This window comes from Trichomonas vaginalis, chromosome V (assembly GCF_026262505.1).
Source record: "Trichomonas vaginalis G3 chromosome V, whole genome shotgun sequence".
Classification (NCBI taxonomy): Eukaryota; Parabasalia; order Trichomonadida; family Trichomonadidae; genus Trichomonas; species Trichomonas vaginalis.
In genome coordinates this window covers 17267483-17284593 of record NC_067207.1, presented here as the reverse complement: position 1 = coordinate 17284593, position 17111 = coordinate 17267483, and the positions used below count along the sequence as shown (strand labels likewise).

The 17111-nt window shown below is 32.1% G+C and overlaps 10 protein-coding genes across 10 annotated transcripts, besides 2 other annotated features; 2 read left to right on the top strand and 8 right to left on the bottom strand.

The window, feature by feature from the left end:
• Positions 1-77: 77 nt before the first annotated feature.
• Positions 78-1004, bottom strand: TVAGG3_0353420 (protein kinase protein; the record flags this gene model as incomplete). The annotated part of the gene is made up of 1 exon (XM_001315226.1): positions 78-1004. The coding sequence occupies one exon, from the start codon at positions 1002-1004 to the stop codon at positions 78-80; it is 927 nt and encodes a 308-aa protein (XP_001315261.1).
• A 247-nt stretch (positions 1005-1251) lies between these two features.
• TVAGG3_0353410 (ubiquitin-like family) lies at positions 1252-2536 on the bottom strand (the record flags this gene model as incomplete). The annotated part of the gene is made up of 1 exon (XM_001315225.1): positions 1532-2431. One exon carries the CDS (start codon positions 2429-2431, stop codon positions 1532-1534), a length of 900 nt encoding a protein of 299 aa, XP_001315260.1.
• Positions 2537-2850: 314 nt separating this feature from the next.
• Positions 2851-3903, top strand: TVAGG3_0353400 (uncharacterized protein; the record flags this gene model as incomplete). Its single annotated transcript, XM_001315224.1, has 1 exon — positions 2851-3903. The coding sequence occupies one exon, from the start codon at positions 2851-2853 to the stop codon at positions 3901-3903; it is 1053 nt and encodes a 350-aa protein (XP_001315259.1).
• Positions 3904-4570: 667 nt separating this feature from the next.
• On the bottom strand, positions 4571-5111 carry TVAGG3_0353390 (RNA binding; the record flags this gene model as incomplete). The annotated part of the gene is made up of 1 exon (XM_001315223.2): positions 4641-5111. The coding sequence occupies one exon, from the start codon at positions 5109-5111 to the stop codon at positions 4641-4643; it is 471 nt and encodes a 156-aa protein (XP_001315258.1).
• Positions 5112-6006: 895 nt separating this feature from the next.
• Positions 6007-6393: a mobile genetic element.
• Positions 6394-7634: 1241 nt separating this feature from the next.
• TVAGG3_0353370 (uncharacterized protein) lies at positions 7635-7835 on the bottom strand (the record flags this gene model as incomplete). Its single annotated transcript, XM_001315222.1, has 1 exon — positions 7635-7835. The coding sequence occupies one exon, from the start codon at positions 7833-7835 to the stop codon at positions 7635-7637; it is 201 nt and encodes a 66-aa protein (XP_001315257.1).
• TVAGG3_0353360 (multidrug resistance protein YPNP-related family) lies at positions 7835-8365 on the bottom strand (the record flags this gene model as incomplete). The annotated part of the gene is made up of 1 exon (XM_001315221.1): positions 7835-8365. The coding sequence occupies one exon, from the start codon at positions 8363-8365 to the stop codon at positions 7835-7837; it is 531 nt and encodes a 176-aa protein (XP_001315256.1).
• Positions 8366-8404: 39 nt separating this feature from the next.
• Positions 8405-9127, bottom strand: TVAGG3_0353350 (multidrug resistance protein YPNP-related family; the record flags this gene model as incomplete). The annotated part of the gene is made up of 1 exon (XM_001315220.2): positions 8405-9127. One exon carries the CDS (start codon positions 9125-9127, stop codon positions 8405-8407), a length of 723 nt encoding a protein of 240 aa, XP_001315255.2.
• A 677-nt stretch (positions 9128-9804) lies between these two features.
• TVAGG3_0353340 (multidrug resistance protein YPNP-related family) lies at positions 9805-11422 on the bottom strand (the record flags this gene model as incomplete). Its single annotated transcript, XM_051231200.1, has 1 exon — positions 9897-11378. The coding sequence occupies one exon, from the start codon at positions 11376-11378 to the stop codon at positions 9897-9899; it is 1482 nt and encodes a 493-aa protein (XP_051100930.1).
• An 846-nt stretch (positions 11423-12268) lies between these two features.
• Positions 12269-12627, bottom strand: TVAGG3_0353330 (ubiquitinyl hydrolase protein; the record flags this gene model as incomplete). Its single annotated transcript, XM_001315218.1, has 1 exon — positions 12331-12546. The coding sequence occupies one exon, from the start codon at positions 12544-12546 to the stop codon at positions 12331-12333; it is 216 nt and encodes a 71-aa protein (XP_001315253.1).
• Positions 12628-13177: 550 nt separating this feature from the next.
• Positions 13178-13564: a mobile genetic element.
• A 1198-nt stretch (positions 13565-14762) lies between these two features.
• Positions 14763-16684, top strand: TVAGG3_0353310 (ubiquitinyl hydrolase protein; the record flags this gene model as incomplete). Its single annotated transcript, XM_001315217.1, has 1 exon — positions 14778-16622. The coding sequence occupies one exon, from the start codon at positions 14778-14780 to the stop codon at positions 16620-16622; it is 1845 nt and encodes a 614-aa protein (XP_001315252.1).
• Positions 16685-17111: the final 427 nt, after the last annotated feature.

Below are 17111 nucleotides of genomic sequence, written 5' to 3'. Positions count from 1 at the left end.
CAAATGTTTTTTAAAACTCATACATAACAATTTATTAATTACAAAACATATAAATAAGAAATTAAAAATAATGAATATTATATTAAATAGCAACAGCCACGTTTCTTTGAATCATCGAATACTAACTCTATAGACACTTCATTATCATATAAATCTGAATCCGGATCTGGGTGCGGTATTGGTTTATCTCCACTATTAATTGTCAAGAGTATGGGAGAAACACGAAGCATTACTTCTTCTTTGATATCTTCCCAGAAATATGGATCCTTCCATTGAACATAATGACGCACAATACTTCTTGCAAGGAGATCTTCAATTTTTTCATAATCAATTTCAGCATTTCTATCATCATTAGCAAGAGATGAAGCATATTGATATATTTCCATCAGCTCTTGAGGAACAAACTTTTTAAATTTCTCACCATCTTCATCCTCCATCATTTCTTTAATCTTATCCTTATTGTTGATATGAGACCATGGAAGAGAACCGCAGAGAAGATAAACCATAGATATTATCCAAGAGTAAATGTCATCACATTTCTTAGGTCTTGTTCCTGAAAGCACTGGTAATGAAGAATATTTTGGAGTTCCTTTGTATTTTGAACTTCCATTATCCTCATCTTCTATTTCTGATAAACCAAAATCAATTAATGCAATAGGGAATCTTCTGTTTGGTCTAACTAGGAAATTTCCAGGTTTAATATCTCCATGAACAATTCCCATAGCATGTAAATCTTTTATACATCTTAGTGTTTCAACTGCAATTCGTAATGTATTGTTAATATCAACTAAATATCCATTAGTTACACGCTTAAGATCATCTAAATTAGCTCCTAATAACTCTAATGCGGATATATGAACATTACTTCTTTTATCATATGCATATTCGATTAAAAATCTCTTTCTATATTCTTCAGGTTGTTTTTTCTGTATAACTTCGTAAACCCTATGCTCGTTTAGTAGTGTACTCTTCTTATTGTCACTTTCTGTTTCAATTTTCAGCATATAATCTTTTTTAGTATCGAATTCTTGAGCAATATAAGTATCAGCGAAGCCTCCACTTCTCCACAGCCGTTTTATTTTAAAATTACAAAAAATTTCCCCTTCTTTGAGATGTAATCGCTTCATTTTTCGAAGGGTATTTTTTTACTAACGTACAGCGAGGAAATTCAAGTCGTTTAAAGTAGCTATATATAATTAAGATAGTGAGTGCTTTATAAAATCTAAGTTTATTTTATTGAAATCGTGAAAAATAAAAATATAAAATTTCAATGTTATAGTTTACGATATTTTGCTCTCAACAATAGATCCAGCTGAATCGATTAGTTGTTGTGGAGGCATTGGTTTTGGTTTTGTGGACTCTAATAATATCAAATGAAAAAATTAAACCATTTGGGCAAAGTCTATGAAAGTAAATAATAGTCCTTATGCATACAATCATACTTCAAGTATGTTATGTCCAGTGATTGTGAAAATTACTAAAAAAATCTAATAAAATTCTTTTTTCTGGTGATGTTTGCAATAATATTGGTCTACTTCAGCATCTTTCGTAATAGCCATAAGTTTTTGTTGCAAGCAATATAATGCACTCTCACAGTTTCGGGATCAAAACCTTTATTGTAAAATTCTTGTAAATTTTTGTCATCTTCAGCCGTTATATCGTTAAGATAAGATGGCTTACAATGGTATGTGAATTCAATTGGTGCTGTTTTATTGTTATACCTAATCATTCCTAAGAAAGCTAATCCGCGTTCAGGGTTTTCTTTGTACTTTTGGAATACGTCAGGACAGTGGATTTTAATAAGACGTTCTATTTTTTCAGGATGTTCAAAATAAAGGTCTCTTATAGTTGATGAGAGAAATCCGGTTCTTTTTTCTTGTTCGGTTTCAGTATCTTGCTTTCTTGGATAACATGGGTAAATTGTTGCCGAATCTAAGTTGATAAAAGAGCTTTTAATTTCATTTTCTGGTAAAAATGCCGAAATTTGCTTGTCTTTATAAATGCATTGCTCAAAAGGTGTCAGATCATTGTGGGCATTAATTTTTCGATCAATATGCTCATTTAAGGCTAAAATTGTAGAATTATTTTGTTGCTGTAAAATCTGAGAAGCTAAATCATATGGTATACCTTTTGACACAAAATCTAATAGTTCAAGCTCATATTTAATCTGTTTTTCATCGTATTCAGATGTTATTTTTTCATGAACACTAAAATCGATTGGAAATGTGTAAATTGGTGTACCTCTTATATAATTAAATGACTTAAGTGTTGATTGCAGTTGAATTTCTCTACCTTTGTATATTAATAAAATGTTTTCCGCAGTTATATTAAATTTTTGTCGAAGAAATGACACTACTGTAGAAATAGGTTCGTCTTCTTTAAGGCTTAATTCTGTTTCAGTGCCTTTGTGAACGAAAGTTAACAGAACCATTTTTAAATTTTGGTGACTGACCCTCAATTTATATTCCCAAACGAAAACCCGAGATATTCAGGTAAGACAACTTCCATTCAACACACATCAAAATATAACAAAAAAATTCTCCATAACCAATAATATTTAGCGTAATTCAATTTCGAATGTTACGTATAATCAACCATTTTCATAGTTACATTATGTTTCAGATAGACTTTCTTTATCTCCTTACATCTTGTCAATAAAATGTTATATGGATAGATATTTCAATTCAATAGTTGTTAGAATGTAAGACAATCAAAAACTAAACAGGTTAAGCCATCTATTTTTTATTCAGGCCTAACTACTGCATACTTATTGATTAGATTCTGTGAAATCGTTATTGCTCAAAAATAACTGCAACGAGACGGAGTGTCACTTTTTAATAAAAAATAAAAATGAACACAACCTTTTCTATTTCATCACCCTTACGTCATTCTGCTAATGATATTCTTCCATCTTCACCTGTAAGATCCCGCGGATTTAGTGGCACTATGACATATACTCTCAAAGAACATCCAACAACAACGTTTATTTTACCATTAAAAGACACATACAAGAATTTGCAGAAGCTTATTCATAAGTATTCCGTTGAGTGCTATTTATCGGAAACAATGCCAGAAATGGCAACACAATTTGTTTTAGTTACAAAATCTTTTGAGCATTTCACAGAACTAGCAAATGGATTCTATCAAGGAGTGAATCTATCACCAAGAGGACGCACTTCATTGAGAACCTCTGCTTTGCAAGTTGCAGCACGTGCTCTTGTTGAAAATTGGATGGATTTTATTGATATAATGAATGATGTTTTCCACCATGGCCTGATATATTTTTACCAATTGATTCCAAAATACTTTGCTGCTGTCCATGAAGACTTAAATGCAACCTTAGAATCGTTTAAATCGTATTCCTACAAAACAGATGTTCCAGCCGGCGCAATTCGCAAGCTCCAAGACGAGGTTTACCGCTTACAAGATATTGGAGCAGGAATTTGTAAGCAATGTGAGCCAAGATACCAACCAAACTTAGAAGACGGAGAATACCTTAAAACAGCGAAAAGATTCATCGACAGAATTTTCAGATTTTTCTCAGTGACTCTTCCAAAACAAACAATTACTTCTGGCCAAGTTTTTCGCGTAAGATCTAGGATAAATGCAAGCTGTGGCGAGCTGGAATCAGTAATTCTTGGTGCAATGAAATTTAAAGATATATCAGAAGAGGTCAAAACATCGATTATTGAAGTGAACGAAGGAATGGAGAAAATTTTAGCACAAATGGAGTTTCCTTTCGGATTACAACTCGACGTATCTTTCGATAATGAAGAAAATACCGAGGTCGTTGATCGTGATCTTTCAAATGAAAGCGCAAGAGAAAAAATTGACCAAATTAAAACTCAGATTCGCGATGCAAACAATACAATTGATCACGCTGAGAAGCTTCTTAGGCATTGATCGTTACATTCCAGATTTTTATTTTGTATGTAAATTTTTATATGAAAACAATAGAACCGTTTTTAAAGTTATAGCAAAACAAATTAGCGCGTTAACAACAGTAATGATAGGATAAGTATTCATACAGTTGGTTTCGCTTAATTTAGGAAATTTAGAAATCTTCTCAAATATTCATGAAACGTTGTCAATATTATTATAAGAAAATAATTCAGCTTACAAAATTAAATGAAATTTCTTGTACAAAACGCGATTTCGAAAGAAATTTAAAAAAATTATTCGAAATTTTAACCCAAAGTCAAACAAAATTAACTCAAAAATCAAAATGTTTCGAACAATTACAACTAAATACCATAAATTTCAAGGATTTTCTCTCAATAATATTATATTTTCAATATATTCCTAAGACCAATATAGCAATATCATTAAATACTGATATATTAATTCCTGGGAAGAGTAATTATATATAACTTAGAATTTCGAATGAATTTTTTTTTGCTACGAATCTTGACTGGTGAAATTATTCTATTTGGTCAAGCCAAGCAATAAATAACTAGAGAAAAAACATTCCGACAGCTTAGCTTACATTTAATGCTATACCTCTGTTCCCAAATTAATTTTTTTGGAATCGACGAATAGCTGCGTTCACTGTTAAAACCCGGATATCAACTGTAACAATCTATTTGTATCAGTTTAGAAATGAAACACCATTTGAGGGGAATAGAGGGTGTAAAATGAATTTAGTAACCACCATGGCGGTCATTGCGGCCTCCACGACGGTCACCACCGTAACGATCACCACCACGGCGATCTCCACCATAACGATCGCCACCACGGCGGTCACCGTAACGATCGCCACCACGGCGGTCACCTCCGCGGCGATCTCTGCCACGGCCTTCAGATTTTGGCTGGGAAATGTTAACCTTGAGTGCACGGCCTTCAAGCTCTGTTCCATCCATCTCGCAAGCCTTTTTGGCATCTTCTTCATTCTCGAATTCAACAAATCCGAAGCCCTTGGACTGGTCGCGGTCGTTACGTGGGATACGAACGGATGTGATGTTACCGTACTTCTCAAAAACTGCTTTTAATCCGTCCTCGTTTGTGCTCCAAGAAAGACTGCCAACATAAACTGTGCACTTTGTCTTATCCTCTTGTGCGGCAGCATTCTCAGCTGGTGCGTTCTCAGCGGGGGCGGCATTATCATCAGACATGATAAAGAAATGAAATCAGTGTAGACCATATCTCTCAAAATTTTCAATCACACTTTATTCAAAATTGAATTCTCTTCAATCATAACTTGTGTGTCTCCGCATTAATATTGCTGGATTCATGGCTTCCTTGAGATCATAACTCACTTTCAATACAAAAACTTCTTTTCTTCTTCGAAATCTTATTAATTTATATCAGTAATCTAAAAAAACACAACTCGCATGTTCTTAATTTTCACATTGAATTCATTCAATTCGTTTATATCGGCAGTTCTGATTTACATTTAATGAAAAATTCAGAAAAATTTTATATAATCCAAAAATATAGTTAACTAATGTTGTTGGATGATATTTTGTTGCATGCTAAGTAGTGTCAATGTGTAAACCTCTCAATTCTATCGTCGCGGAAGCAACACAATTCCCTCAAAAATATTGAAAAAATATAGAAAATAAAATGAATTAAGATGTACTTAAAATGAGAAATCGATTATGATATTAGATTTTAGAAAAAACAGACTTTTGATATAACTTTTGAGAATCTCATATAAAAAAAGCATTTAAAAATAAATTTAAATATCTTATTTATTTTACTATTGTAAATATATTCTGAGATTTTTAGAAAAAAACACTTTTCATAAGTATTCAATATTTGAAAATACGCTCCAAAAAAGAATAGATTCTCTTATATTTGCTTATATAAAAGGAGACTCTCTATCAGATGCGAATGCCTGAATTCAGCACCTCTGATAGAGAGTTTCCTCTTATATAAGCAAATCTTTTTCATTCGTTTTTGTTAATATAAAAACATCAAAAGCTACCAATATGAGAAATTAAACCCTGCGAGGCACCAGTCTAGAACTGGCACCTCGCAGGGTTTAATTTCTCTTGACAAATGACAAAACTTGTTCGCAATTGTGAACCATTGCGAGCAAGTTTGCCAGATATCTGGAAGGAATTGCTCCTTATGATATATGCATTGTAACTGTATATATCATAAAGAGCAATTCCTTCAATTAAACGCAAAAACTTTGGTGCAATCGTTGCTGATTGCACCAAAGTTTTCGAACTTTCCCGAGGGAATTGGAGGGTGAGAGATACATAGTCTATCTATGTACCTCCCACCCTCCAAATCCCACTCTAAATGGGAGAAACTTTGTTCGCATGTTATCTTATTCAAACAAAGTTTCTCCCATTTAGAGAAGGAATAGGAGCCTACCAGGCACTGATATATAATCAGTGCTTTGTAGGCTCCTATTCCTAATAAAAATTTGAAAACTTTGGAGCATTTGATTATTGTATTTTGTCAAGAGAAATTCAACCCTGCGAAGTGCCAGTTCTAGACTGGTGCCTCGCAGGGTTTAATTTCTCATATTGGTAGATTTTGATGTTTTTATATTAACAAAAACGAATGAAAAAGATTTGCTTATATAAGAGGAAACTCTCTATCAGAGGTGCTGAATTCATGCATTCGCATCTGATAGAGAGTCTCCTTTTATATAAGCGAATATAAAAGAATCTATTCTTTTTTGGAGCGTATTTTCAAATATTGAATACTTATGAAAAGTGTTTTTCCTAAAAATTTAATATAATGCTTAGCACAATATATAAAATTAAAATATCTATAATTATTTTCTATATCACACTTTTCATTACACCTTGAAAAGTCTTCTCAAACTCTATTTTTAATTATTTTTTAGATATATCTCAAGTGTGATTATTCAAAAACTCATATAGACTATATTTATTTTTTTCATTCAAAAAATTATATGAGAATCTCAAATTAACTTTCAAATTTTTTATTTTAAAAACATATTAATAATCATATCTTAAGATACTTTTTCGCCCAAAAAATAATCGTACTTCCTCGACGATTAATAGGATCTCAATTTCTATCGTTGACACTACTTAGCATGCAACAATTTTTCGATTTTCAAAAATTTTCGAAATAGTACGGACTTCACATATTCGGGGGACTGGACAACTCTCTCACCATTGCACTTGGTAGATGATCAAATTACATTTTTGACGACGAAAACAAAATGAAAATCATCATGAAAATTGTTGGATAAAATTATGCCAGCTTGAAGTATTTAAACAACATTTCAACATCTCTTATCCACAAATAATAACATGTAATGTTAGAAAAGTTACCCTGTTTTAATAGAAAGCTTAATTTCAATTCATTTTACATTATTCATTGGGAAAGCTGATTCAAGAATTAAACATTAGATTTCAGCTAAGTAACCTACATAAAATTGATCATTTCCTTTTAGCAACTTTCGTTTTATCTAATTATATCTCAAATAGATATTAACTTTTGATATTAGATATCATCCATATCACATTAACATCCATAGAAATCCTCATAGATGTTGAATAATCATTACATTTAAGTCAATATTTGTTATGTATGAGTTTGAAAAGTTTTTTTAAGATATTGTCACATCAATTTAGTAATAATTCTCTATAGTATCAGATATGTTTATAACCTTCAATAAAATAATGGATAGAAATAATAAATACACTTCAAAGCTCAGGAATATAACGAGATATTGTATTATCATACTCATCATTAAAGTCTTCTTCGTTATCCTTCTCCTCGTTATCTTCTTGTTTCTTACCTTTCTTCGCTTGTCTAGATAATTTCAGAACTTCTAAGAAAGGACCAATTAAAAGAGCAACACCAAGAATGAAACCAACGGCATATGATATAGAATATACATACATCATTCTTGCAACATTATGCTTATCTGTAACATATAATAAGAAAACAAACCAATAATAGCAACGAAGTTAGACGTGAATGATATAATCATTGCACGTGTACCTCGTTGTTGTGCTTGCAACATAGTTTGGAAAGTGAATCTGCAGAAAAGAATCCAACCTGTTACACAACTTGCTTTCAATATGGGAGCTGACCACCTAAGGTAATCATCACGACTTCCAAACAACATACAAATTGTTACAGGCATGAAAACTGGAAAGATTGTTGTAACAATGCACCAAACAAAAGAAATCCATTCTAAATGTAATGAAAGTCTCAGATATCTCTTCCAGTTTTCTGCAGCATAAGTATAGGCTGCTGGTGGTAAGTATCCAGAACAAATTGCAAGAACTACGCAATTAATAATATTATCATATCTGCAAAGTACATTGAAGCCAGACATGGCCAACTCGTAGTCTCTAGCATTTGATACTGAAAGACCAATAAGTTTTCTGACAACAACACCTGGCAAATTCAAAGAAATTTGAGACATAAATTGGGAACTTCCGACCAAAAGAGAATCTAATGTGTGCTATGAGAATGGCTTCAAGAAGCCACTAAGTTTTGGCTTGACACCGAACTTACCGCTAAAGAATAGAATGGTCAAAAGTATTCCTGGAACTCCATCTGCAATAATTGTACTAATTGCAGGTCCCATAACACCGAACTTGAATACACCTAAGAATATTGGATTCAAAACTCCCATTCCGATGCCTAAACAGACAAGATCAATAATTCCGACAAGTAAAGTACGACCTTCTGCCTGAAGGAAGCCGCAACATGCAAGAAAGATGCAAGTAAATACATTTCCTACGCATTGTGGTAGCATATAATCATAAGCTCCTTGAATTGTTTCAGGGTTTGCTCCGAACCATCTACTCAAAGGTTTGTTGATAGGAAGAAGTATTGCAGGAACAATACAACCGAAAATGAGAGCTGTTCGCAATAAATCACATATAACTTGTCCGCATTCTTCAGATTGATTTTTGCCAAATAAAGCAGCGATCTGTGTACTGCCAGATGTCAATAAGAACAAGTCGAACGATCTTGCTATACCTTCCCATGCAATATCGAGAGCCACTGATGCCATGCCAACCTCTCCAACATATTTTGAAACCCAAATTGTATTAATAATGCCGTATAAAGTACTTGTCACTTGGGAACACATAGGTCCAATCATTAGCCTGAGAATGGTGACGAGAGGTGGGAATCCAGCCAATCTCTTAATCTCATCATTCATCTCGGATTGCTTCATTTATAAATTTTAATTCAAATTTTTTATTTTAACGATTGGCCTTCAATTTTATTGACCACTTTTCCAAAAATTGAATGTGAAGTTAACTCTATGAATTAATTAATGTGTATAATTTTTATCTTTATATATCATATATTAATTTTATCTTCTCTAAACTACTTCTGTTTTTGAGAGAAAGCTCATAAACCCTTACAAAGGAAAAAAATTTGATTTCCTATAATATTAATATAGAGACATAGCCTAATATATTTTTTATTGAAATCATATTGATTCTTCACAAAATTTATCTCGTTCAATCTTTTGAATGCGATAGACCACATTTGATCACGTCATCACGATCTTTAGTGATCTGGATAATGTACAACTTAAAGAATATTTTTATCTTTATTTCAGATTAATCCATCAAGGGAGAAAAAATTGAAGCCTTATTGTTGTATAAAATATCAATCAATGCTTATGTAAAGGGCAATGTGTACTACAATAAAATTATTATTATTGATTAATTTCTACATAATATCGTTAAATAATTGAATAATTTTTGAATTTCAATGATCGTATATCTTTATCTATACTATATTCATTAGTTCGCCTAAAATATCATATACTTCGATGATTTCTTGATAAATAGAATTCAATTAATCCAAAAATAAAAAATTTCTAAAATTTATATTGATAATGCAAACACTTTATTCAACAATCATCTATTTGTAAACTTAATAATATGAATTGATGTAAAAAAGAACCAATTGAAAACAAAATAATATTTCTCTTAAATTTCGGCGAGGTCATCGCCTTCAACACTGTCATATGTCTCTTCTTCTTCAGCTTCTTCATTGTCAGGTGTCTTCTGTGACTCTGTGAACTGAGCAATGAGCTTAAGTTGCTTAAATGGTTGAATAAGCATGAAAATACCAAGAATGAAGCCAATAGCGTATGATATTGGATAAACATACATCAATCTTGATGCATTCTGCTTATTGGTCAAATATAAAACATATGAGAATAAAATAATGGCTGCGAAGTTGGAAACAAGGGAAATAATCATGGCTCTTATACCATTCTGCTGTGCTTGAAGAATGGATTGGAAAGTAAGTCTTGTAAACAAAATAAAAGTGCAAACATTTGAGAAAATAAGCATTTCTCGGGCAAATTTAAGATATCCTTCACCAGATCCAAATAATGATGAGATCTGATCAGGTATTGACATTGATAGAGTCATTGTAAAGGCACACCAAACAAATGAAATCCAATTAAGGTGAATAGTAAGACGAACATAGCGTTTGATCTTCTGTGCTGCAAATGCATACGATGCAGGTGGTAAATATCCAGAACAAAGAGCCAAAATGATACAATTTGTAAAAGCATTGAATCTGCAAAGGACATTGAAGCCACCCATGGCTAAATCGTATTCCGCTGGTGAAGAAACCGACTGACCAATGAGTTTACGAACAATGATACCTGGTAAATTGATTGAAATTTGGGACATCAACTGTGAACTTCCTACGACAAGAGCTTTGTATGTGTGTCCGGAGAATGGCTTCAAGAGACCTGAGAGTTTTGGCTTAACGCTGAAGACACCGCAGAAGTATAAAATTGTTAATGTAACTCCTGGGACTCCATCAGCAATGATTGTACTGATTGAAGGTCCACGAACACCGAATTTGAATGTTCCTAAGAATAATGGATTCAAAACACCCATACCTACGCCAAGAGAAACAAGATCAATAATTCCGACAAGTAAAGTTCTTCCTTCTGCTTGAAGGAAGCCACAGCAGCCAAGGAAAATGCATGTAAAGCAATTTCCTGCACATTGTGGTAAAATGTATTGAAATGCTGATTCAATTGTTTCTTTATTAGCTCCATACCACTTCGAGCATGGTTTATTTATAGGTAATAGTATGCAAGGAACAATCATACCGCAAATTAAAGCTGTTCTAAGAATATCGCATATAACTTGTTCGGCTTCAACAAATTGTCCTTTTCCAAAAAGGGCTGAAATCTGTGTAGATCCTGCGCAAAGCAAGAAAAGTCCGAAGCCTCTTGCAATACCTTCCCATGCAATATCAGTGGCAACAGCTGCCATACCGATGTCGCCGAGATATTTCGAAATCCAAATTGAGTTGATGATGCCATACATTGCGCTTGTAATTTGGCTGCAAAGAGGACCGATCATAAGCTTGAGAATCGTGATAAGTGGAGGGGAGCCTGCTAATCTATAGATCTCGTCCTTGTCTTTCTCGGACTTGTCCATCGAAAATATTTACTTAGATTTTTTCATGATCTCATTCAAATTTTGTGAACGATTCAGAATTAATGCCCAATAGAGTTCTCAATTTTTCTGAAATTGTTTAATCTGAATTTAATGTCCTCTACTAGAAAATATGCATATTATACTGTTCCAAGCATTATTATTTCACGAAGTAAAAGCAACGATCAATAAAACTTTTTTATTGATCTGAGAAACTTCAAAATTTGTACCTGTAAATAGGGGCTTTAATACTTTATTTTTTTTCATAAATTTTGATTACCCCGAATCAAGTGATGACCAATCAAAAGAGTAATAACTGTTAATCGCTCTTTTCATTGGTTCTCATTTCAATGAGCGATCAATCAAGTTCCCATTGGCTTATCCCGGTTCACTTTTTGAATGAGTATGAGGGTAAAATTTCATCCATTGATCGAATTAGCAGTATTTATTCGATATATAACATTACCTACCTTTCAAGGTTTTGAGATTATCAAATTGCAAATTATGGAATGAATCGGGTTTCATAGTAAATATAGTGTGTATATCGTCTAAATATTAATTTTTTTAAACCAACATTAATATTAACAGTGGTTGAGATTTTTTATCAAGATTTTTAGTTCAATAACCTTTAATAGATGTAAACTATGCTAACCAATAGCAATGCATTCTATTAACACAATGGTATTTATTTAAAAACTATATGTTATATCGATTCTCTATTTGAGAGAGTGATCATGAGAAAGTTAACATTTTAGAAGAATATTAATTCATATCATCGATTTTAAACTATTTTACACTGAAATTACTCCGAAATGTGAATGTTAGCTCAATAATTTATTGAGCAACATTTTTGTCAATAATAAAGAAGCAAACTAACATATACTATTCTATAAATCAAAACACTTTATTAACAAACAAACATGATTAGTTTAAAAATACAAAAACAATAACAAAATTATTCTTTTTGATAGAATAAAATATACGCACTCCTTGAATGTGCGCTAGACTCTGATATTGGTGTAGCGCTAGAATCATTGAAGTTGTACCAAGAGTTTGTAGATTGGTCTAATGCAGCTGCTGTATAATGTCCTCCTCCAAGTCCACCTGAGTGGAATACAGCACCAACTAATTTATAGAATCCTGTATGTCCATCTTTAGCGTACCTGGACATATTGAGTAGAGAAGGATATTTTACTTCTGTCTCGATTTTTGTTGTAAAGTAACCTTCGTCGGAAAATCTCTTTAAATGAACGATTATTGTTGCATGCTAAGTAGTGTCAATGTGTAAACCTCTCAATTCTATCGTCGCGGAAGCAACACAATTCCCTCAAAAATATTGAAAAAATATAGAAAATAAAATGAATTAAGATGTACTTAAAATGAGAAATCGATTATGATATTAGATTTTAGAAAAAACAGACTTTTGATATAACTTTTGAGAATCTCATATAAAAAAAGCATTTAAAAATAAATTTAAATATCTTATTTATTTTACTATTGTAAATATATTCTGAGATTTTTAGAAAAAAACACTTTTCATAAGTATTCAATATTTGAAAATACGCTCCAAAAAAGAATAGATTCTCTTATATTTGCTTATATAAAAGGAGACTCTCTATCAGATGCGAATGCCTGAATTCAGCACCTCTGATAGAGAGTTTCCTCTTATATAAGCAAATCTTTTTCATTCGTTTTTGTTAATATAAAAACATCAAAAGCTACCAATATGAGAAATTAAACCCTGCGAGGCACCAGTCTAGAACTGGCACCTCGCAGGGTTGAATTTCTCTTGACAAATGACAAAACTTGTTCGCAATTGTGAACCATTGCGAGCAAGTTTGCCAGATATCTGGAAGGAATTGCTCCTTATGATATATGCATTGTAACTGTATATATCATAAAGAGCAATTCCTTCAATTAAACGCAAAAACTTTGGTGCAATCGTTGCTGATTGCACCAAAGTTTTCGAACTTTCCCGAGGGAATTGGAGGGTGAGAGATACATAGTCTATCTATGTACCTCTCACCCTCCAAATCCCACTCTAAATGGGAGAAACTTTGTTCACATGTTATCTTATTCAAACAAAGTTTCTCCCATTTAGAGAAGGAATAGGAGCCTACCAGGCACTGATATATAATCAGTGCTTTGTAGGCTCCTATTCCTAATAAAAATTTGAAAACTTTGGAGCATTTGATTATTGTATTTTGTCAAGAGAAATTCAACCCTGCGAGGTGCCAGTTCTAGACTGGTGCCTCGCAGGGTTTAATTTCTCATATTGGTAGATTTTGATGTTTTTATATTAACAAAAACGAATGAAAAAGATTTGCTTATATAAGAGGAAACTCTCTATCAGAGGTGCTGAATTCATGCATTCGCATCTGATAGAGAGTCTCCTTTTATATAAGCAAATATAAGAGAATCTATTCTTTTTTGGAGCGTATTTTCAAATATTGAATACTTATGAAAAGTGTTTTTCCTAAAAATTTAATATAATGCTTAGCACAATATATAAAATTAAAATATCTATAATTATTTTCTATATCACACTTTTCATTACACCTTGAAAAGTCTTCTCAAACTCTATTTTTAATTATTTTTTAGATATATCTCAAGTGTGATTATTCAAAAACTCATATAGACTATATTTATTTTTTTCATTCAAAAAATTATATGAGAATCTCAAATTAACTTTCAAATTTTTTATTTTAAAAACATATTAATAATCATATCTTAAGATACTTTTTCGCCCAAAAAATAATCGTACTTCCTCGACGATTAATAGGATCTCAATTTCTATCGTTGACACTACTTAGCATGCAACAATCCTATCGACGATGAATATATTTACTGCGGAAAAGTTATTTTAAAATTGCTTTATGATAGCTACCTAGGGGAATTTAATTGAAAATACAATTTTTTACTATGTTTAGCCGAGATTTTCTGCATGATTAAGATATTGATGCATTATTCATGGATTCAAATATATCTTTGCATAATATATTGTGAAAAATGGATTGTTCAAGCCATTTAATGGAAATACAAATCACATTATCTCTAGAAAGTAAAATATAATTTAAAGAATGATAATATCCTCCTATTTCTGTAAAATATATTTAATGGGAATATACAATTCGTACAATCCTTTATTCAGAGAATATCAACGATATTTTTGCTAATATGTGGAATTTGATTTGGTTACATGTTTTCAAGCTATTTTGAAAGGCAACTATAAGCAAATGATAGTAATATTGTCAAAAATATAAGAATGAGGAATAATAACAATTCCACAAGCAAATATGTTAGTATTCGACGAGATGTATGATGATCTATTATGAATAATGATCTATCCAAACAATTGTTAAATTCAAATACGTTTGAAACAAAAAGTCGATCTTCAATAAAATGATTGACCAAAGGATAAAAATTCAAGAACAATGGAAGAAGTTTCCAGTTCCAGAGGCGTTAACAAAGTGTTCGGTAGTATATTTAGTCGAAATTTCATTCTTTAAAGCTTTCACAAAATGGATTCAAAATATAACAACAAAAAAGCCACCAAAATTAGATAATACCAACATTTACAACAATCACAATATAGTATACAAGAAAGATTTTGATGTAGTTAGGAAAGATGCTTGGGAATTTCTTAATAAAAATTTCGGCCCAACAAAAGAAGTCAAAAAGTTTCTAGTAATAGATCCCACTACTAATAAAGAAACTGTACTAATAGAGCAAGTTCGATTTCAAATTCTTTTCGACGATGGAGAAATTAAAAAGAAGACATGTGGCTTATATTGGAAAGCTGAACACGTTAAAAATCAAATTTGTGCTTCTTTGAATTTAAATAACGCTGATTACATTCTTGTTAATCCAAAAACTTATATCGAAGTTTCTAGCAATATGTCAGCAAGCGATATGTATAAATTATCCGATACATACAAGTTTAAAAAGAGGAAAATGACTGAAACTCTTCAACCAAACACATTGAATATTCAAGTTCAATCATCTCCATTAACGAAAACTTTTTCTAACAGATCAGTTGATAAGCATTTAGTTCGTCCAACATTTGAACGTGAAAAGCATGAAGCACCGTCTTCTCCAAAAAAAGATCATACTGCATTACCACCTCTAAAGCGTGAAGTTCATGAGCCTTCAGCTGAAGAAAGCAACGATTCTGGTCGTAGATCATATCTATTGAGCAAGCTATCATCAAATTCAACAATTCCATCAAAATTCGGTCCATCAAAATATTATCCAAAACCAATTGGTCTTAATAATCTAGGAAATACCTGTTACTTTAATGCTGCTACACAATGCATCATTAGGGTTAAACCTTTAACAGATTTTATTTTTTCACCAATTTTTGAGTCCCAACTCAATCCATCGAACAAGAAGAGCTCCAAAGGAAAGATTGCTAAAGCCTACAAAGACTTCCTTCTTCAAATGTCCACTTCATCATCAAGAATGGCCGAAAATCCTTCGAATTTAAGATCGGCTGTTATTTCAAAATTCAGAAGGTTTGCGAACTATTCCCAACACGATTCCCAAGAATATCTTAATGCATTACTTGATGGCCTCCATGAAGATATGAACCAGAGTTTTGGAGCCGGCGGAAACAAGCCAGAAATCAAGATAACAGGAGATTCAAATGGCTGGGATTTATTACTTTCAAAAAATGACTCTCCGATTGTAGACATGTTTTACGGAGAGTTCTTTGCAAACACGGAATGCCCACAGTGCGGATATGTCTCTACAAACAGAGAGCCTTTCCTTTTCCTTACTGTTACAATTCCAAAAGTTTCATATGGAAGTGTAAATTTGGAAGATTTGTTATCAAATTTCAGTCAGGATGACGAACTCGATGACAAAAACAAATGGAAGTGCGAGAAGTGCAAAAAAATGGTCCGTGCAACAAGAAGAATCGGTATTCTCAGAGTTGCTGATGTAATAATCGTTCATTTAAAGAGATTTTCCGACGAAGGTTACTTTACAACAAAAATCGAGACAGAAGTAAAATATCCTTCTCTACTCAATATGTCCAGGTACGCTAAAGATGGACATACAGGATTCTATAAATTAGTTGGTGCTGTATTCCACTCAGGTGGACTTGGAGGAGGACATTATACAGCAGCTGCATTAGACCAATCTACAAACTCTTGGTACAACTTCAATGATTCTAGCGCTACACCAATATCAGAGTCTAGCGCACATTCAAGGAGTGCGTATATTTTATTCTATCAAAAAGAATAATTTTGTTATTGTTTTTGTATTTTTAAACTAATCATGTTTGTTTGTTAATAAAGTGTTTTGATTTATAGAATAGTATATGTTAGTTTGCTTCTTTATTATTGACAAAAATGTTGCTCAATAAATTATTGAGCTAACATTCACATTTCGGAGTAATTTCAGTGTAAAATAGTTTAAAATCGATGATATGAATTAATATTCTTCTAAAATGTTAACTTTCTCATGATCACTCTCTCAAATAGAGAATCGATATAACATATAGTTTTTAAATAAATACCATTGTGTTAATAGAATGCATTGCTATTGGTTAGCATAGTTTACATCTATTAAAGGTTATTGAACTAAAAATCTTGATAAAAAATCTCAACCACTGTTAATATTAATGTTGGTTTAAAAAAATTAATATTTAGACGATATACACACTATATTTACTATGAAACCCGATTCATTCCATAATTTGCAATTTGATAATCTCAAAACCTTGAAAGGTAG